At 42.6% G+C, this 22,383-nt stretch overlaps 1 protein-coding gene across 1 annotated transcript in view; it reads right to left on the minus strand.

The window, feature by feature from the left end:
- Positions 1–22,383, minus strand: part of LOC139420209 (melanoma receptor tyrosine-protein kinase-like) — a 48,143-nt gene that overhangs the window by 2,866 nt on the left and 22,894 nt on the right. The window contains exons 4-25 of the mRNA XM_071170056.1: positions 20,733–20,867; positions 20,110–20,178; positions 19,798–19,916; positions 19,474–19,615; positions 19,041–19,157; positions 16,780–16,906; positions 16,558–16,631; positions 16,363–16,453; positions 15,923–16,125; positions 15,287–15,419; positions 15,069–15,159; positions 14,700–14,857; positions 14,498–14,536; positions 13,997–14,141; positions 13,644–13,766; positions 10,779–10,877; positions 10,395–10,580; positions 1,159–1,314; positions 889–964; positions 620–766; positions 444–541; positions 63–206 (exon numbers count right to left, since the gene is read on the minus strand). Coding sequence (XP_071026157.1) covers positions 63–206; positions 444–541; positions 620–766; positions 889–964; positions 1,159–1,314; positions 10,395–10,580; positions 10,779–10,877; positions 13,644–13,766; positions 13,997–14,141; positions 14,498–14,536; positions 14,700–14,857; positions 15,069–15,159; positions 15,287–15,419; positions 15,923–16,125; positions 16,363–16,453; positions 16,558–16,631; positions 16,780–16,906; positions 19,041–19,157; positions 19,474–19,615; positions 19,798–19,916; positions 20,110–20,178; positions 20,733–20,867 — 2,672 coding nt within the window. The remainder of the gene's footprint in view (positions 1–62; positions 207–443; positions 542–619; positions 767–888; positions 965–1,158; positions 1,315–10,394; positions 10,581–10,778; positions 10,878–13,643; positions 13,767–13,996; positions 14,142–14,497; positions 14,537–14,699; positions 14,858–15,068; positions 15,160–15,286; positions 15,420–15,922; positions 16,126–16,362; positions 16,454–16,557; positions 16,632–16,779; positions 16,907–19,040; positions 19,158–19,473; positions 19,616–19,797; positions 19,917–20,109; positions 20,179–20,732; positions 20,868–22,383) is intronic.

Consider the following 22,383-nt stretch of genomic DNA (forward strand, 5'->3'; position numbering starts at 1 on the left):
TATCAGCCGTGTGTGTGTGTGTGTGTGTGTGTGTGTGTGTGTCGGTTTGCACGTGTGTTTACCCCTGAGTTGTGGTGCTGGGTGGTCTTGTCGGGGAGAAGATACTCCTCGGCATCGACCACATCCTCCATGTCCTCTGATGTACTGATCAGGCTACGGTAGAACTTAGAGTCCGTGGGACTGGGCAGGTACATGCAATCATCTCCCTGAAATGTACATTTAAAGTGAATTAGATATAAAATAGCTACCATTCTTAATTAAAAGCTTTATTTTATTTTTGTTTATGTAAAAACGTTTCGGCCATCAACTGCCTTTATCAGAAAGTTAATTAGTCACTATCACGATCACAATCAATACCTTGTCTCTAATGTCCCGTCAAAGAAATAAGAGTTGGTGCAACTATCTAATAGAATAATAATAATAATAATAATATTTTCAATTACCTGAATGACCAGATAGCGAGATGGATCCCGGGCCATTTTGGAGAACTCAGAGATGAGCTCCCTGAACCGTGGTCTGCTGTCTGCATCGATCATCCAACCTGAAGGAAAATAAGACTGGCATCAAACCCCTTGTGTGTGTGCGCAATACATATATATCTATGGCGCACATCACTCACATTTGACCATGATCATGTAGACGTCTATGGTACAGATGGGGGGCTGAGGTAGGCGCTCTCCTTTCTCCAGGACTCCAGCGATCTCCCTGGCCGGGATGCCATCGTAGGGCTTCGACCCAAATGTCATCAGCTCCCACAATGTCACACCTTGTATGTCATTACAAGGAACATCATCAGGAAACCTTTCAGAAGCTGCAGTTGTTCAGAAGTTCAGTTTATTTGACTATTTCCTCAAATACGTGCTGTACTGTTTGTCCAGTTGGACTTACCGTAGCTCCACACATCGCTCTGATGGGTATAGGTCCAGTGAAGGATGGACTCCAGTGCCATCCACTTTATGGGCACCTAGGAGTAAAGATTATTGGTCAGCCATGGTTGAGTGAGTATTTTCACTCACTTTATTCACACAGTTAAATCCATTGATCATCCAGTAAAGATTGAACTGAATTCAATGATTATTGTTCCAGTAGGGAAATTAAATGTGTTGTACAAAAATAAATGTGACTATTGAAATGGTCAGCGGTGTCGGCTGTTCCAACCTTTCCCCCATCAGCGTGGTACTCCTTCTCGTCGGCGGTGAGCAGCTTGGCCAGTCCAAAGTCTGTGATCTTCAAATGGTGAGGCGTCTTCACCAGAACGTTCCTGGCAGCCAGGTCACGGTGCACCAGGTGACGCTCCTCCAGGTAGTTCATACCCTGCAGACAACATCCAAAAGACTCCTTGTGACTCTGAGGCTGTCCTGATATGGACACTACATACACAATGGTAGTAGATGAGGTCATTTGTTTCCCTCCACACAATGCAAAGCATTGTATAAATTCAACCCATTATTATTATCAGTAGTAGAATTGGGGGTGATATGTAGGTGCAAAGAGAAAATCATTTTGCCATACAAAATGTTTTTTTGATCTGAATTCCTATTGATTTTACAGTGGTGAATTCACAGATACACTACATGACTAAAAGTATGTGGACACCTGCTCGTCAAATCATGGGTATTAATATGGAGTGTGTCCCCCGATTGCTGCTATAACAGCCTCCACTCTTCTGGTAAGGGATTCCACTAGATATTGGAACATTGCTGCGGGGACTTGCTGCCATTCAGCCACAATACCACTGATGTTTGACGATTAGGCCTGACTCTCAATCGCCATTCCAATTCATCCCAAAGGTGTTCGATGGGGTTGAGGTCAGGGCTCTGTGCAGGCCAGTAAAGTTCTTCCACACCGATCTCGACAAACCATTTCTGTGTGGACCTTGATTTGCGCAAGGGGGCATTGTCATGCTGAAACAGGAAAGGGTCTTCCTCAAACTGTTGCCACAAAGTTGGAAGCACATAATGTCATTGTATGCTGTAGCGTTAAGATTTCCCTTCTCTGGAACTAAGGGCCCCAGACCATTATTCCTCCTCCAAACTTTTCAGTTGGCACTATGAATTGGGGCAGGTGGCATTCTCCTGCCATCCGCCAAACCCAGATTTGTCCGTCGGACTGCCAGATGGGGAAGAGTGATTCATCACTCCAGAGAATGCGTTTCACTGCTCCAGAGTCCAATGGCGGTGAGCTTCACACCACTCCAGCTGACACGTGGCATTGCGCATGGTGATCTTAGGCTTATGTGTGGCTGCTCGGCCATGCAAAAGCCATTTCATGAAGCTCCCGAAGAAAACCGTTCTTGTGCTGACGTTGCTTCCAGAAGCAGTTTGGAACACTGTAGTGAGTGTTGCAACCGAGGACAAATTATTTTTACGTGCTAAGCGCTTCAGCACTCGGCGGTCCCATTCGTGAGCCTGTGTCGTGTTCCATTTTGCGACTGAGCCATGGTTGCTCCTAGACGTTTCCACTTCACAATAACAGCACTTTCAGTTGACCAGGGAAGCTCTAGCAGGGCAGAATTTTGACGAACTGACTTGTTGTAAAGGTGGCATTTTATGACAGTGCCACGTTGAAAGTCACTGAGCTCTTCAGTAAGGTCATTCTACTGCCAATGTTTGTCTATGGAGATTGCATGGCTGTATGCCTGATTTTATATACCTGTCAGCAACGGGTTTGAAATAGCCAAATCCATTCATTTGAAGGGGTGTTCACATCACATACTTTTGTATATATAGTTCCAAATTCCACCGCTGGTTATCATTATCAAAATGAGGCAAATGAGTGTTTATCCAGAGGTAAGCATTTGTACAAACAAAGCCCTTTTGACCAGGAACTTTAACATATAACCTCCCAACACTTAACCTTCCATGGAGGTCTACTTTGAGGGGGGAATAAACAGCCTCAGATGCCTAATTCACTAACATTTATCAAATACAGCCTTTATAGCTTTTTATGCCTGCTTTGAACCATATTTCCATAGAATCAATAAGACAAGCTGCAAACAGATAGACACCTCTGTGTATTCAATAATTATCCCTCAGCAGGCTTACTGTACAAATAGACTAAGTAAAGCCAGAGGCAAGGTCCCAACCAAGGCTGGGAAGAGTCTGCTGCTCAACCAAGAGGCCTGGGAGGTTGATGGGTGTGAATGTGTGGGGAAGTTAAGCTAATCTTTCAGATTAAACATCCATTCCTAACTACACCTGAAATTGTGGGAAGGCAGAGCGAGTGTCAAAGAAAGCAAAGTTTGCTCCCATTTGTAATAATCTATCAAATCAAACTTTATTTGTCACATGCGCCAAATACAACAAGGGTAGACCTTACTGTGAAATGCTTACTTACAAGCCCTTAACCAACAGTGCAGTTCCAGAAGAAAATATTTACCAAATAAACTAAAGTAAAGGAATATAAAAAGTAACACAATAAAATAACAATAACGAGGCTATTTACAGGGGGTACCGGTACCGAGTCAGTGTGCGGGGTGTACAGGTTAGAGATTTCAATATTCATTTTTTTATTTAACCTTTATTCAACCAGCTAGGCTAGTTGAGAACAAGTTCTCATTTACAACTGCGACCTGGCCAAGATAAAGCAAAGCAGTTCGACACAAACAACAACACAGAGTTACACATGGAATAAACAAACATACAGTCAATAATACAGTAGAAATAGTCTGTATACAGTGTGTGCAAATGAGGTAGGATAAGGGAGGTAAGGCAATATATAGGCCACGGTGGCGGAGTAATTACAATATAGCAATTAAACACTGGAATGGTAGATGCGCAGAAGATGAATGTGCAAGTAGAGATACTGGGGTGCAAAGGAGCAAGATAAAAAAAAAAAAAATACAGTTTGGGGATGTGGTAGTTGGATGGGCTATTTACAGATGGGCTATGCACAGTTGCAGTGATCTGTGAGCTGCTCTGACAGCTGGTGCTTAAAGCTAGTGAGGGAGAAATGAGTCTCCAGCTTCAGTGATTTTTGCAGTTCGTTCCAGTCATTGGCAGTAGAGAACTGGAAGGAGAGGCGGCCAAAGAAAGAATTGGCTTTGGGAGTGACCAGTGAGATATACCTGCTGGAGCGAGTGCTACGGGTGGATGCTGCTATGGTGACCATTGAGCTGAGATAAGGCGGGTTTTACCTAGCAGAGACTTGTAGATGGCCTGGAGCCAGTGGCTTTGGCGACGAGTATGAAGCGAGGGCCAGCCAACGAGAACGTACAGGTCGCAGTGTTGGGTAGTATATGGGGCTTTGGTGACAAAACGGATGGCACTGTGATAGACTGCATCTAGTTTGCTGAGTATGGTGTTGGAGGCTATTTTGTAAATGACATTGCAGAAGTCGAGGATCGGTAGGATGGTCAGTTTTACAAGGGTATGTTTGGCAGCATGAGTGAAGGATACTTTGTTGTGAAATAGGAAGCCGATTCAAGATTTAATTTTGGATTGGAGAAGCTTAATGTGGGTCTGGAAAGAGAGTTTACAGTCTAACCAGACACCTAGGTATTTGTAGTTGTCCACATATTCTAAGTCAGAACCGTCAAGAGTAGTGATGTTGGACGGGTAGGCAGGTGCGGGCAGCGATCGGTTGAAGAGCATGCATTTAGTTTTACTTGCATTTAAGAGCAGTTGGAGGCCCCGGAAGGAGAGTTGTATGGCATTGAAGCTTGTCTGGAGGTTAGTTAACACAGTGTCCAAAGAAGGGCCAGAAGTATACAGAATGGTGTCGCCTGCATAGAGGTGGATCAGAGAATCACCAGCAGCAAGAGCAACATCATTGATGTACACAGAGAAGAGAGTCGGCCCGAGAATTGAAGCCTGTGGCACCCCCATAGAGACTGCCAGAGGTCCAGACAACAGGCCCTCCGATTTGACACACTGAACTCTATCAGAGAAGTAGTTGGTGAACCATGCGAGGCAGTCATTTGAGAAACCAAGGCTGTTGAGTCTGTCGATAAGAATGTGGTGATTGACAGAGTCAAAAGCCTTGGCCAGGTCGAAGAATACGGCTGCACAGTAATGTCTCTTATCGATGGCGGTTATGATATCGTTTAGGACCTTGAGCATGGCTGAGGTGCACCCATGACCAGCTCTGAAACCAGATTTCATAGCGGAGAAGGTATGGTAGGAATCTAAATGGTCGGTAATCTGTTTGTCAACTTGGCTTTCAAAGACCTGAGAAAGGCAGGGTAGGATAGATATACAGTGCCTTGCGAAAGTATTCGGTCCCCTTGAACTTTGCGACCTTTTGCCACATTTCAGGCTTCAAACATAAAGATATAAAACTGTATTTTTTTGTGAAGAATTAACAACAAGTGGGACACAATCATGAAGTGGAACGACATTTATTGGATATTTCAAACTTTTTTAACAAATCAAAAACGGAAAAATTGGGCGTGCAAAATTATTCAGCCCCTTTACTTTCAGTGCAGCAAACTCTCTCCAGAAGTTCAGTGAGGATCTCTGAATGATCCAATGTTGACCTAAATGACTAATGATGATAAATACAATCCACCTGTGTGTAATCAAGTCTCCGTATAAATGCACCTGCACTGTGATAGTCTCAGTGGTCCGTTAAAAGCGCAGAGAGCATCATGAAGAACAAGGAACACACCAGGCAGGTCCGAGATACTGTTGTGAAGAAGTTTAAAGCCCGATTTGGATACAAAAAGATTTCCCAAGCTTTAAACATCCCAAGGAGCACTGTGCAAGCGATAATATTGAAATGGAAGGAGTATCAGACCACTGCAAATCTACCAAGACCTGGCCGTCCCTCTAAACTTTCAGCTCATACAAGGAGAAGACTGATCAGAGATGCAGCCAAGAGGCCCATGATCACTCTGGATGAACTGCAGAGATCTACAGCTGAGGTGGGAGACTCTGTCCATAGGACAACAATCAGTCGTATATTGCACAAATATGGCCTTTATGGAAGAGTGGCAAGAAGAAAGCCATTTCTTAAAGATATCCATAAAAAGTGTTGTTTAAAGTTTGCCACAAGCCACCTGGGAGACACACCAAACATGTGGAAGAAGGTGCTCTGGTCAGATGAAACCAAAATTGAACTTTTTGGCAACAATGCAAAACGCTATGTTTGGCGTAAAAGCAACACAGCTGAACACACCATCCCCACTGTCAAACATGGTGGTGGCAGCATCATGGTTTGGGCCTGCTTTTCTTCAGCAGGGACAGGGAAGATGGTTAAAATTGATGGGAAGATGGATGGAGCCAAATACAGGACCATTCTGGAAGAAAACCTGATGGAGTCTGCAAAAGACCTGAGACTGGGACGGAGATTTGTCTTCCAACAAGACAATGATCCAAAACATAAAGCAAAATCTACAATGGAATGGTTCAAAAATAAACATATCCAGGTGTTAGAATGGCCAAGTCAAAGTCCAGACCTGATTCTAATCGAGAATCTGTGGAAAGAACTGAAAACTGCTGTTCACAAATGCTCTCCATCCAACCTCACTGAGCTCGAGCTGTTTTCCAAGGAGGAATGGGAAAAAATGTCAGTCTCTCGTTGTGCAAAACTGATAGAGACATACCCCAAGCGACTTACAGCTGTAATCGCAGCAAAAGGTGGGGCTACAAAGTATTAACTTAAGGGGGCTGAATAATTTTGCACGCCCAATTTTTCAGTTTTTGATCTGTTAAAAAAGTTTGAAATATCCAATAAATGTTGTTCCACTTCATGATTGTGTCCCACTTGTTGTTGATTCCTCACAAAAAAATACAGTTTTATATCTTTATGTTTGAAGCCTGAAATGTGGCAAAAGGTCGCAAAGTTCAAGGGGGCCGAATACTTTCGCAAGGCACTGTAGGTCTGTAACAGTTTGGGTCTAGAGTGTCTCCCCCTTTGTGGAGGGGGATGACCGCGGCAGCTTTCCAATCTTTGGGAATCTCAGACGATACGAAAGAGAGGTTTAACAGGCCAGTAATAGGGGTTGCAAAAATTTTGGCAGTTCATTTTAGAAAGAGAGGATCCAGATTGTCTAGCCCGGCTGATTTGTAGGGGTCCATATTTTGCAATTGCAGGTAATTTGTACATGTAGGTAGGGGTGAAGTGACTATGCATAGACAATAAACAAAGAATAGCAGCAGTGTACAAAACAAATGGGGGAGGTCTATGACTTGGGGGACTGGAGTTTCTGACAATTTTATGGGCTTTCCTCTGACCACCTATTATATACAGTGGGGAGAACAAGTATTTGATACACTGCCGATTTTGCAGATTTTCTTACTTACAAAGCATGTAAAGGTCTGTAATTTTAATCATAGGTACACTTCAACTGTGCGAGACGGAATCTAAAACAAAAATCCAGAAAATCACATTGTATGATTTTTAAGTAATTCATTTGCATTTTATTGCATGACATAAGTATTTGATACATCAGAAAAGCATAACTTATTATTTGGTACAGAAACCTTTGTTTGCAATTACAGAGATCATATGTTTCCTGTAGTTCTTGACCAGGTTTGCACACACTGCAGCAGGGATTTTGGCCCACTCCTCCATATAGACCTTCCCCAGATCCTTCAGGTTTCGTGGGGCTGTCGCTGGGCAATACGGACTTTCAGCTCCCTCCAAAGATTTTCTATTGGGTTCAGGTCTGGAGACTGTCTAGGCCATTCCAGGACCTTGAGATGCTTCTTACGGAGCCACTCCTTAGTTGCCCTGGCTGTGTGTTTCGGGTCGTTGTCATGCTGGAAGACCAAGTCACGACCCATCTTCAATGCTCTTACTGAGGGAAGGAGAATGTTGGCCAAGATCTCGCGATACATGGCCCATCCATCCTCCCCTCAATACGGTGCAGTCGTCCTGTCCCCTTTGCAGAAAAGCATCCCCAAAGAATGATGTTTCCACTTCCATGCTTCACGGTTGGGATGGTGTTCTTGGGGTTGTACTCATCCTTTTTCTTCCTCCAAACACAGTGAGTGGAGTTTAGACCAAAAAGCTCTATTTTTGTCTCATCAGACCACATGACCTTCTCCCATTCCTCCTCTGGATCATTCAGATGGTCATTGGCAAACTTCAGACGGGCCTGGATATGCGCTGGCTTGAGCAGGGGGACCTTGCGTGCGCTGCAGGATTTTAATCCATGACGGCGTAGTGTGTTACTAATGGTTTTCTTTGAGACTGTGGTCCCAGCTCTCTTCAGGTCATTGACCAGGTCCTGCCGTGTAGTTCTGGGCTGATCCCTCACCTTGATCATGATCATTGATGCCCCACAACGTGAGATCTTGCATGGAGCCCAAGACCGAGGGTGATTGACCGTCATCTTTAACTTCTTCCATTTTCTAATAATTGCGCCAACAGTTGTAGCCTTCTCACCAAGCTGCTTGCCTATTATCCTGTAGCCCATCCCAGCCTTGTACAGGTCTACAATTTTATCCCTGATGTCCTTACACAGCTCTCTGGTCTTGGCCTTTGTGGAGAGGTTGGAGTCTGTTTGATTGGGTGTGTGGACAGGTGTCTTTTATACAGGTAACGAGTTCAAACATGTGCAGTTAATACAGGTAATGAGTGGAGAACAGGAGGGCCTCTTAAAGAAAAACTAACAGGTCTGTGAGAGCCGGAATTCTTACTGGTTGGTAGGTGATCAAATACTTATGTCATGCAATAAAATGCAAATTAATTACTTAAAAATCATACAATGTGATTTTCTGGATTTTTGTTTTAGATTCCGTCTCTCACAGTTGAAGTGTACCTGTGATAAAAAATTACAGACCTCTACATGCTTTGTAAGTAGGAAAACTTGCAAAATTGGCAATCAAATAGTAGTTCTCCCCACTGTAGGTCCTGGATTGCAGGCAGCTTGGCCCCAGTGATGTACTGGGCCGTACATCATGCCAAATCTTTTCAGTCTCCTGAGGGGGAAAAGGTTTTGTCGTGCCCTCTTCATGACTGTCTTGGTGTGTTTGGACCATGATAGATCGTTGGTGATGTGAACACCATGGAACTTGAAACTCCCGAACCACTCCACTACAGTCCCGTTGATGAGAATGGGGACCTGTTCGGCCCTCCTTTTCCTGTAGTCAACGATCAGCACCTTTGTCTTGCTCACATTGAGGGAGAGTTTGTTGTCCTGGCACCACACTGCCAGTTCTCTGAGATCTTGCGTGGAGCCCCAGATCGAGGGAGATTATCAGTGGTCTTGTATGTCTTCCATTTCCTAATAATTGCTCCCACAGTTGATTTCTTCAAACCAAGCTGCTTACCTATTGCAGATTCAGTCTTCCCAGCCTGGTGCAGGTCTACAATTATGTTTCTGGTGTCCTTTGACAGCTCTTTGGTCTTGGCCATAGTGGAGTTTGAGGTTGTGGACAGGTGTCTTTTATACTGATAACAAGTTCAAACGGGTGCCATTAATACAGGTAACGAGTGGAGGACAGAGGAGCCTCTTAAATAAGAAGCTACAGGTCTGTGTGAGCCAGAAATCTTGCTTGTTTGTAGGTGACCATATACTTATTTTCCACCACCATTTGCAAAAAAATTCATTTAAAATCCTACAATGTGATTTTCTGGATTTGTATCTCTCATTTTGTCTGTCATAGTTGAAGTGTACCTATGATGAAAATTACAGGCCTCATCTTTTTAAGTGGGAGAACTTGCACAATTGGTGGCTGAATAAATACTTTTTTGCCCCACTGTATATACAATATATATATATATATATATATATATATATATATATAAAATAAAAAAAGTTGTATAATTATTTTTTATTTATTTTTTAAACCTTGTCGATCTTGCAATCTTCCAGTTACTAGCTACCTGCCGCCCCAAGTAGCCTAGTAGTTGGGGCGTTGGACTCGTAACCGAAAGGCTGCAAGATCGAATCCCCGAGCTGACAAGGTAAAACAAAACCAAAAACATTTTAAAAAATGATCTGCCACCCCAGGTAGCCGAGTGACGGGGATCTGGGCCTGTTCCCCGCAGAACACTATATCTTTCTTGTCGGACTCGTTAAAGGAAAAAGCTTCTTCCAGTCCGTAGTGAATATTCCCAGTTCTGATGTCCAGGAGTTAAGTAAAAACATAAGTTACAAACAAAGCAAAAAAACAAACAAAATAGCACAATTGATTACAGGCATGTAGAACGTCAGCCATCCTCTTCTGTGCCTTTTTAACCATCCTGCGCGAGCTACCGTCCATCTACATATTGCAGACACATCTGGTTATCCAGCTGTGATAGCGGCTGGCATGGTTCTATTCGAGACTTGTCGCGTTAGTCAGATCCAGATTGACTGACAATGTAGCTACTTCTTTGACAGAGGCTTGCTAATGATTTGTTAGAAGGTTCTGTTTCCCCAGAAGTAATTGTTACAGTATACTTGTATACAGAAATAAGACACAAATGTAAGTTAACACAGCAGTTGTTTCCTGTTTGCTCACCTTTGCGATCTGTACACACCAGTTGAGTAGGCACTGGGAGCCAATGAGGTCCTTGTTCTCCTTGACATAGTCCAGCAGACAGCCGTAGGGCATGATCTGGGTGATGAGCTGCACCGTGGACGTCAGGCAGATGCCCAGCAGACGACATACGTGGGGGTGCTCCACACTGGCCATCACATAGGCCTCCTGAAGACAGAAAACATGGGGAAGGGGGGGTCATCTTCAGATCTCACAACGACTGAAGAAGTGTTTAACATCTCAGGAAGGAACCACATTAATATGATATGGCAATCTGCTGAAAAGCACAGCCCAACTGCAGTAAAAAGGGAACATTGACCTCTTGGGCTTCATTCAGGATATCTACTATACAAACAGTTGACTCACGTCTAGAATCTCCTTGTTGGCTTTGGGAGATGTGGCCTCTCTCAACACCTTAATGGCAACAGGGATCTTCACGTTTTCTCCCTCAGGAATCCACACGCCCTGGGGAGAAAAAACACACGTTTATTAGGTCTGGAATGATACCAGTATCACAATATTTCTTCCATGCCAAAAATTTAATCACTAAGCAGACCAAACTCTTTGTTCCTTTAAAAATCTGCTGTATGTTAAATATTATGTGCTATAGCTTGGAAAATAAACGTGACTCTGGATGACAACATAATGATGTTTGTTTCCAACATTAATAACCTATGTGTAAATGTAATCTGTTGCTGTATTTTTTTGGTGTTATCTGTGATGGTTTTGTTTGTCTTGTGTAGTTTCTTAATCATTGTACCTAAACTGTATGTGTAAACATGTATACGCAGGGCCCAGCTGTAAAAGAGACCTTGGTCTCAGTCTGTGTTCCTTGTTGAAATAAAGGTATAATAATAATTCTCCTAAAGAAGTTAAATCCGCTTTGTGTTTTTTTTCCTTGTCGCGATACTAACGAGTATCGCGATACTGATATCGTCCCGGCTCTAACGTTTGTCACCTTTAATAAACTAATGAGCACATACTATTCTATCACTGGACGAGGAACACCTCATAGGATCTGTTTGATCACTAGTGATTTGTGCAAAGTGTGACTGACGGGATTTGGACCCTGGTGACCTGCCACAAGACGTTGTTCTTCCGCTGAGGTAAAGCTTAGGGAGCAGGGTTGGACTCAATTCAGAATTTTGGAATCGACTCACATTCAACAGATTTTGAGGAAATATAATTTAATTCAGTGCAATTCTTCAGAAATTCTACTCAGTCATTGAATCTGACAGGTCACACTTACAGATTACAAAGAATATATCATTTTTCTCTGGAAACAATGTTCATATACTGTATACTCTTTTAACCTTTGTGTATTGAATAGCCAATTATATTTGCACTAACCATTTCATTTGTTTGGCTCCTTTTCTAAGCCTCAGGATCAATTTGAGGATTAAACTAATGCATTCTGGGAATGTTGTATTTTCCCAATATTTAACCAATTTTAAGTGATTAATAAAATATAATAACGTAGAGTATTCACATCCAGCTTTTGTTTTCCTTGATCATTCATTAAAGAGTTTTTCCTGTAAATAAATGGTTTCAACAATATTTTATATGTACAGTGCATTCAGAAAGTATTCAGTCCCCTTTTTCCACATTTTGTTACATTACAGCCTTATTCTCAAATGGATTTAAAAAATAATAATCTTCATCAATCTATACACAATACCCCATAATGACAAAGCAAAAACAGGTTTAGACATTTTGCTAATTTATACAAATAAAAAATGGAAATATTACATTTACTTAAGTATTCTGACCGTTTACTCAGCACTGTTGAAGCATCTTTGGCAGCGATTACAGCCTCGAGTCTTCTTGGGTATTTTATTTTTACCTTTATTTAACTAGGCAAGTCAGTTAAGAACAAATTATTATTTTCAATGACGGCATAGGAACAGTGGATTAACTGCCTGTTCAGGGGCAGAACGACAGATTTGTACCTTGTCAGCTCGGGGATTTGAACTTGCAACCTTCCGGTTACTAGTCCAACGCTCTAACCACTAGGTAACCACCACGCACTAACCACTAAGCTACAAGCTTGGCACACCTGTATTTGGAGAATTTCTCAAATCATTTCCTGCAGATCCTCTCAAGCTTTGTCAGGTAGGATGAAGAGCGTCGCTACACAGTTATTTTCAGCTCTCTCATGAGATGTTCAATTGAGTTCAAGTCCGGGCTCTGGCTGGGCCACTCAAGGACGTTCAGAGACTGGAATCGAAGCCACTCCTGCATTGTATTGGCTGTGTGCTTAGGGTTGTTGTCCTGTTGGAAGGTGAACCTTCGCCCCAGCCTGAGGTCCTGAGCGCTCTGGAGCAGGTGTTCAACAAGGATCTCTCTGTACTTTACCTCGTTCATCCTTCCCTCAATCCTGACTAGTCTCCCAGTCCCTGCCTCTGAAAAACATCCCCACATGCTGCCACCACCATGCTTCACCGTAGGGATGGTGCCAGGTTTTCTTCAGATGTGATGCTTGGAATTCAGGCCAAATAGTTCAGTCTTGGTTTCATCAGACCAGAGAATCTTGTTTCTCATGGTTTGAGTGTCTTTAGGTGCCTTTTGGCAAACTCTAAGCGGGCTGTCATGTGCCTAATGAGGAGTGGCTTCCATCTGGTCACTCTACTATAAAGGCCAGAGTGGTGGTGTGCTGCAGAGATGATTGTCCTTCTTGAAAGTTCTTCCATCTCCACAGAGGAACCAAAAACCTCAAATTTAGACTCATCAGACCAAAGGACAGATTTGCACCGCTCTAATGCCCATTGCTTGTGTTTCTTGGCCCAGGTGCGTCTCTCCTTCTTATTGGTGTCCTTTAGTAGTGGTTTCTTTGCAGCAATTCAACCATGAAGGCCTGATTCACGCAGTCTCCTCTGAACAGTTGATTTTGAGATGTGTCTGTTACTTGAACTCTGTGAAGTATATACAATTGTTTGTATATTTGTATAGACTATACATCATATAGAATAGAAGAGGCGTTTACATTTCATTTAAATTCACTGAATTAAATTATATTTCCTTTAATACAAATTCGAATTACAATTCGGTTTCCTGTTTACTACTTCAATTCAAGTTCAAGAACTGAATTGGAAATTATGAGGCATTCTCAATTAAATCCTGAATTGATACCAACCATGTTGAGAGCGAACACAAGTCTTCAGGTCTCAGGTAAGATTACTCATTCACGGTCTGAACCACCTCCATTAAAAAAGCATTGATCACTTTGCTTACCTTAAAGACAGTTCCAAAGGCCCCTGATCCCAACACTTTGATCTTCTTAAACTCGGTCTCCTTCAGAATGCGGAGCAGGGCCTGGTTGGGTGCCTCTCCACTTGGGGTCAGGGGTTCAACCAACTATGGGACCAACAACAAAGCAAGTGTAATTATCTACCTACTGTACGTCATTGCGGCCCTGTAAAGGTGTTAACGTGTATGTTGGTCCCTCTTGCTGAATGATCAACATGAGCGTGTCACGTCTGTGACCGAGTCTATATGTGTCCATGTTGAGGCATGCCAAAGTATACAGTTTGTGAACGGTACAGTTTGTGAACGGTACAGTTTGTGAACAGTATAGTTTGTGTTACCTCTCTTTCCTGCAGCAGGCGGCGCAGCGTCCTCTTCCTGACGATGTGACGTCTGCGGACTAGCACAAACACACCCAAGGCCAGGACCACAAACACCAGGAGGCCTCCCACCACACTGGCAGCCACCGCCGACGGCATGGGACCACTGGGAAAGCAGCAACAACACGAGAGGTGAGTTTCCTGGTAGCTTCTTAATAAAAACATCTGATCTAAAACACTTTGTGACAATTGCTGATGTATAAAAGCCTTCATTAAATACATTTGATTGGTTGATTGATTGATCTTTCATCTGTTGCCTATACTGGACTTATGTAAGGTTACATCAACCTAGATCACTTAGCACTTGATCTATCTTGATCTTTCACTATGATATGGTTTCGGCGTTACCCTGATCCCTGATGTGTTTGTGTGTATTACTATAGTCATTGTCACACCAAACAGCACAAACAGATGTGTAATCGGACTGGTTTCATGTTGCTTTATCTGAAATATCTCGCTCACCCTCTGGCATTGCAGCCATTCAGTCCAGGTCCAGAGCATCTACAGAAATAAAGGAGGGAATACTATTCTCAGAGTGACTACTTCACACAGTCCTGACCATGGTAAACACTCATCATAGTTTCTGAATACACAATCATTGAAAAAAGGCTGACATTGCCTTTACAAGGAGGAGTTAGAGATCGCTGTGTAGACTGTGCCTTACCCGTCGGTGCAGTTCTCATGGCAGAGCTGACATTCTCTGTTCTTGTCAGCGTATTTCCAGATGGGCCTGTCCACGTCCCCGAGAACGCCGCGTGGGCACCGATAGACACAGTGGGGGCCATCTTTGACGTGGGCGCACTCCACACACTTGTCAGGGCCCTTCAGAGCGGAGGGTCAGAGGTCGGAATTGTTGATCTAATTGTTGTCTTGAGTGAAAATACAGCTGACTTTGCAATATTTGCCAAATCACACAGAATTCTCATCAGACTTTCAGAATTTGTTACACAACTCAATAGCTATCACACCTGAATGTCAAAATAATGAAATAAGATGAGACAATTCAGATGGATATAAAGTTAAAGGAGCATACAGATCCAAAGCAGCTTCCGGTTCCGTTCTTCACCATACATTCCTGGTCACACTCTAGGCACATGTTGTTCAACACATACTCTCTTGGTGTCCTGAGAAGGCAAGAGGAAGGCGAGGAAAAACGATCAAAACATTGACACAGCACAACCCTCCATCTCGTGTAGTTCACATATGAGCAGTATCAGTAGTATTGCCCTTGGTGTCGTTGGGTTAACTCACCCGTCCAGTACATGACAGGCCCCCACACAGCGGCCCCTACGGGCGTAGTACAGGCAGGTTAAACACATGGTTGGACCGGGCCCCCAGCAGCCCTCCTTAGTGCACATGTCATCACAGGTACTGTTCAGCTGGGCTGTAGGGAAGAGAGGGGAAAACTATAGGCTCCATTCAGAAACAACTCCTAGACCAGGACTGTTCAATGTCGGTCCTGGTTCAGGTTTTTATCCTCTCCAGACCTGGGACATCAGGTGGGTGCAATTAACTGCCAGGTAGAAACAAAAACTGAAGTGTTTTGCTTTCGGCCTTCCAGGACCGGAATGAAACAGTCCTGTCCTAGGACAGTCACCTAACCCCCTAGGCTAGGTTAAATCTGAATGGATATGATAGGTCTAAGCTGTAGTGCTCAAAATCTATCTAACCTACCAGAGGGTGGAAGTAGAGCCACAACCACATTGCTTATATCCAATAATGGCAATGTTAGATAGCTAAGCTAACTGTAACTACCTGTGGCCTATGTGTATATGGCTGTTAGGATGAATGTTAGCATTTGGCCATTGTTAACCATTTTGTTTTTAGAAAAGCAGTGTTTGCAAAGGCGTTGATCAGAGTTTATACTTGATGCTTGTCCTTGCGTACCACATGTGCTGATGTTGGCGTTGTTGTCCACCCTTGCGAACTGTTTGTCCAGTCTGAACAGGCCATTCCAGTGGCCTCCGTTGCTGTAGCAGAGGTGGGGGTTGTTCTTCACCACAATGTTGCCATCGCTGATCTCTCGTAGGGAGCGGAGGCCTAGATACTTCAGATGGGCCACGTTCAGGGCAGCAAAACTCACCTGACCACTATGGGAAGAGGGAAGGTAATGTTAGCTTACTGCTACTGTAGCTAGCCCATACGTAACATTGAACAATGTTTCTGTGACATTGCTAAAATATCATACAGCAGAGTTTCTCAACCCAGCCCAGGGTTGACCTCCTAGGTTATTGAGTATTTACTTTCTATCATGAACGGTACTCCACTGAAAAAACGATGTTTCATAGTCATTCCAATAGCAGAGCGTTAGACAGAGATACACTTACAACTGTTTGGTCCTTCCCCTGATAATCTCCAGGTTTTCAAATGCACTAAGAGAATCGAGGTGCTTTGGCCAAGCTTGTATGAGCAGAAACCCTTTAGGGAAGTAACAAGAATACATTTAATCAAGCATTATCTTTGCTTTGGTTACCCTCAGCTGAATTACATAGCAATTGAAGATAAGTTAAACATTGTTCTACCTGAAATTTCCTTCACAGTTCTGAAATAATCCAGTTTGGCAGGGTCCATTTTTGGTGTTGATGTGTACCTATCACTGAGAGAAGCAATTACAAAGACACACATCTCATATAACGTTTAATTAATTTGAATGAACACAGGGCAAATAGCATTTTGTTTCAGTGCTACAGTGTTCATATTAGGACAGCCCATGGACGCTGTACAATGCTATTATTATTCCTTACCCATTCAAAGAGGTTCCAATTATTGAAACATCGCCATTGATTTTGGTGCAGTTTTTGAAAGAATCAATGTTAGAGGCGTTGATTGACAAGACGGCAGTAAGCGGCCCCATTCCAAGTCCATTGCACACTAGATGAGAAGAACACCAAAACATTAAAATCATGGACGATCTAATGCAACGTTATGAGGTTTATAAACCACACAGCTAGCAAATTTGAAAATAAAGTACAATTATATTGTCCAGCTTACCACAGACAAAAAGTTACATTTACAATATTCAGACCCCTTTACAGTGGCAATTTTAGCATATAAATCTTGGTGGAGCAAACTTCCCACCATTTTTTTAAAACATGCCAGCAAAGCCACTACACAACACAACTCTAAACAATACATTAATTGCACTATAACAGTGACAAACGGTGCCCACAAACGGTTAAGGCCTACATAAAGCTGTCCCAACAGCAGAGTCCCAACAGCAGTCCCAACACCTTACCACTGCTACACCTGGCTATCAGCAGAGCCTTGCCTGGCAGTGAAACAGTTCCTTTAGCCTCATTTACTGCCTTTTAAAAAAACATAGCTGATATGGCTGACTTGCTTAAACAAATGTGGTTTCCACTGACAATTGAGATGTGCAAACTATGGCATAAGGGAACGACGAGCGGATAAATGCAATCCGTAATTTCGATGAAGACATTAATGAGTGAGCTAGGACGGACGTAATCAGTATAACTATGTGTTCAGCACTTTGAAATGTACAGCGACAGAATTCAGAACATGAGCCATTCTTACAGTATTTTCCATATACAGCAAGTCAGATAAATAAAGGGGGCATAATAAGCAGACAATGAAAGCTCTTACAATATCGGATGATGACATTTCTCTAAAACAGGCTATAGGCTACATGTGCAGTAGGCTAAATTAAGAGGGGAAAAATAGACCAAATTAGTAGGGTGAGACACATGTGCTACTAACAGCTTACTACGCAACATACCCTTAGTATTACTTTCTTAGCTACAGTATACATATCTTCCTGGCATATTACATAATTTATGCAGCAGCATACACAACATTTTTGGACTCACCTTGTGCTCACTTGAACAGGAAGGTAGCGCGGCGGTCCTTCCTGGGCAAATTTTGTCATCGAAGTCTGGCCTTCTCTGGATTTATAGTGCTTTCAAGATAACTGGGGACTCGGAAAAAAACAAGGTCGAATCTTGATGATGTCAGTGATCTTCAGGTTGGAGCTCTAGAGAGAGGCCCGAGTTCCCGACTTGCAATTCTGAGTTGGATGACCGTTCAAAAAACAGTTTCCCAGTCGGAGCAAATTTTTTTCCGAGTCCCCAGTTGTCTTGAACTCACTGAAGTCTGAGATTTCCCAGTTCCGAGTTTCCAGTTGTTTTGAGCGCGGCAGAAGTCATGCTGAATTGACAGCATGGCTAATGTTGAATGTTTATCCTTTTTAAGCTTGTAAAAGAGACCCTTAAACACAGACTTGGACCACACACCCACTCCACTGAATAGCAGGCTAGTGATTGCTTTGCAATGCTTGCAGTTAGCCACTGATTCCTTTCAAACCACTCATTGTTAAATTTGAGATTTCCATCTTGCTGTGTAATGTTTATGTCCAATGGCCGATGAGCACCGATACGTTTTATCTATAATTTGTCTTTCTTATTTATCTTCATATCACGAGGATTGAAAAGGATTTGCCACTAGATTGTCGACTTGATTCATGATGATGACTGCTAGCTAAGATCCAATTAAAGCTACTGTAGATACAACGTGACTTGACGTCATTTTATCTGTGGCCAATGACCTTGAGCCTTCTTGGATGGGCACTTCTAATGTAATTCTATTGTAGCACCCAAGGGGCTTGAATTTTCAAGCTCAAGCCGTAGATTTCGCAGGGACGTAGTGTCACCATGAGTGACAGAACACAGCCAATCACGCCGCAACTAAAGAACATTACCAACACCTATTTTCCGCTGGCTGCCCCACCACCACAGACAAAGCATTGAGCTAGGCTGAAACACCTTTATTTTAAAGCTGCCTTACTCAAGAAAGCAAAAAGAGACCAAGTTTGTATGCGGCGTTATTAACTCAATTATGTTTTTTTGTTTGTTTTGTTTTTACAATGTTTGCAAACTGATACTTATGCCAAAATAACATGCAAAACAGGCAACAACAAAACAATTTGTTTTTAGCTAAACAGATGGGCCTCAAAACTGCCCAGTTTGACTGGTCACCACTCCCCCTTTACCTTTTGGACAGATTCCGTCACACTTCTTGCACCTCCTGACACCATTCTCCTCCACCTCGTGTGTGTTGCCACCGCATGTTCGGACACACGCCCCGTGGTCCGTCACCACATAGTTATCTGCAAGAAACAACCAATCACAGGACAGGTCAGGGGTCACCCAAAGACACCTTCACCACTCCAACCAATTATAGGCAAAAGTCTCTTCACCATGTAGGTACAGTGGAGTTTTCTAGATAACTGGGCTGTATTAAGTGAGGTGAAACGGTCTGAAAATTGCAGAAAGGAAAGCACAATTTACAATTCTACCTGACAGACAAGCATCTGTTCTTTACATTTCTATCTGGGCGATCAGTAACATTGCACCTTTCTGAGCAGACCCCTGAGTGCATCTGTATTAATCATGAATCATACAGATGGATACTATTGGCCTTACGTGGGCAGGTCTTCACACAAGTGGCCCCGAACGTGTACTTGGCGTTAGGGTTGGAAGCCAGCTGGTGGGTGTTGGGATTGTAGATCATTGTAGGAGGGCAGGCATCCTTACATGTGCCATCATCCTGGAAGTCTCTGCAGGCCTTTGAATACAAGAATGAAAGACTAGGATCACAATTAGCGTGCAATATTGTCAAGCATATCTGTTTTCTAATGTGGAGCAGCCCAGGAGTGGATCGTCTACCTGTTGTCTTTTAGATGTGTTTCCTATGTGATTATAACTTTTGCAAATGATAAATAAATTGGAGTCAGAAGAGTCCCTCACCAGACACTCTGTAGGCCTAGGGCCGGTGCACCCTGCAGCACAGTGTTCGTTACAGCAGTCACTGGGTTTAGGACCCCTACACCTTCCAGAGCACTGCTCTGCACACTTCAGCTTGGTAACTGAGGATAGACAGAGAGATGAAGACAGAGAGATGAGGACCAGTCAACAGAACACACCCTTCACTGAGACCAAGGGTCTGTGGGAGAAAATGAACTAAATACTTTCAACATCAACAAAATATTGAGAAATAGCGTGAGGTTTTTGTGTGACTACTCTCATGCTAATTTCAAGTAGAGAAGAGTGTATCCTTACATGTTTGACAGTTCTCTGGTCCTGGTGTCCAGCATGATCCATTGTAGCATCCAGGGTCACACTTGCCACCTGTCAGGTGGGAAAAACACTGCTTAACTTCTGAATGATCTCATTCATAGAAAACTATTATTAACCAGGTTGTTTGGATCCTGGAAGCTGATTGAATGAAACTGCATTTCAGCCATGTGTATATCAGACAATATACCACGGGTATGATGCACAAACACTTGTTTACTGTTCTATTTATGTTGGTAACCAGTTTATAATAGCAATAAGGCACCTGGGGGTTGTGATATATGGCCAATATACCACGGCTAAGGGCTGTGTCCAGGCACTCAGCGTTGCGTCGTGACTAAGAACAGCCCTTAGCCATGATATATTGGCCATATACCACACCCCATTGGGCCTTATTGCTCAAGTGTAACACATGGCAAAACCTGTCCATGCAAACCCGAAATCTGTATCATATGGAATAATCATAGTAGTTGTGCAACATACTGTACATCCATTACAGAAGCTTCAAATGAAAAACAACAACCCAAAATTATTCCACTGAACACAACTGAGAAAAGGATTCATTACTTTACAGTGTTTTTGTTTTTAAATGAAGCTAGCATACTTACAGTAACGGCCATAGCTCTCCAGTTTGAAATCCATACTGGGGTTGCCGGCCTTGTTTACCATGTCCCACCATTGGATGGTCTCCACATTACACAACAAAGGATTGTGGGCAATTTTCACCCCTCCCTTGAGAATGTCTGTGCAAAATAGAAGGACAGATCCAGTGCCTTCAGAAAGTATTCATACCCTTTGATTTATTCCACATTTTGTTGTGTTACAGCCTGAATTTAAAACAGATTTTTTTGTCTCACCCATCTACACACAATACCCCATAACAACAAAGTGAAAACATTTTTCTTCAATTTATTTAAAATGAAATACAGAAATATCTCATTTTAATAAGTATTCACACCCCTGAATTAACACTTTCTAGAAACACCTTTGGCAGTGATTACAGCTGTGAGTCTTTCTGGGTAAGACTCTAAGAGCTTTCCACATCTGGATTGTGCAATTTTTGGCCATTATTCTTTAAAACATTCTTCAAGCTCTGTCAAATTAGTTGTTGATCATTGCTACACAACACTTTTCAAGTCATGCCATAGATTTCGATGTAGAGTCAATATTGTAACTCGGCCTCTCAGGAACATTCACTGTCTTCTTGGTAAGCAATCCAAATGTAGATTTGGCCTTGTGGTTTAGGTCATGGTCCTGATGAAAGGTTAATTTGTCTCCCAGTGTCTGGTGGAAAGTTTTCCTCTAAGAGTTTGCCTGTGCTTAGCTCCATTTTGTTGTTTTTTTTTATCCTGAAAAACTCCCTTAACGATTACAAGCATACCCATAACATGATGCAGCCAGCACTATTCTTGAAAATATGGAAAGTGATACTCAGTAATGTGTTGTATTGGATCTGCCCCAAACATAACACTTTGTACTGAGGACAAAAAGGTTTTTTTCATTTTTTTTCCCTGTATTACTTTAGTGCCTTGTTGCAAACAGGATGTATGTTTTGGAATATTTGTATTCTGTACAGGCTTCCTTTTCATCCTGTCAATTAGGTTAGTATTGTGAAGTAACTACAATGTTGTTGATCCATCATCAGTTTTCTCCTATCACATGAAACTGTAACTGTTTTAAAGTCATCATTGGCCTCATGGTGAAATCCCTGAGCAGTTTCTTTCCTCTCCGACAACTTAGAAGAGAAAAGAGGCTTGCATCTTTGTAGTTACTGGATGTATTGATACACCATCCAAAATGTCATTAATAACCACCATGGTCAAAGGGATATTCAATGTCTGCTATTTTTACCCATCTACCAATAGGTGCCCTTCTTTGCGAGACATTGAACAACATCCCTGGTCTTTGTGGTTGAATCTGTGGTTGAAATTTACTGCTCGACTTTGGGACTGCTTGATGTGTGGGGTAACGTGTTATGACACTGGGTGTCAAGTAAAGTGTTACCAATAATTGTATGTGTGGGGTACAGAGATGAGGTAGTCATTCAAAAATCATGTTAAATGCAACTTATTATATGACATGTTAAGCACATTTTTACTCCTGGACTTATTTAGGTTTGTCATAACAAAGGTGTTGGTTGAATACTTATTGACAGCTTTTCATTTTTTTGCCAGTGACAAAAAATCTATTTTAAATTCCGGCTGTCACACAGCAAAATGTGGGAAAAGTCATGACTGTGAATACTTTCTGAAGGCACTT

This window comes from Oncorhynchus clarkii, chromosome 11 (genome assembly GCF_045791955.1).
Source record: "Oncorhynchus clarkii lewisi isolate Uvic-CL-2024 chromosome 11, UVic_Ocla_1.0, whole genome shotgun sequence".
Classification (NCBI taxonomy): domain Eukaryota; kingdom Metazoa; phylum Chordata; class Actinopteri; order Salmoniformes; family Salmonidae; genus Oncorhynchus; species Oncorhynchus clarkii.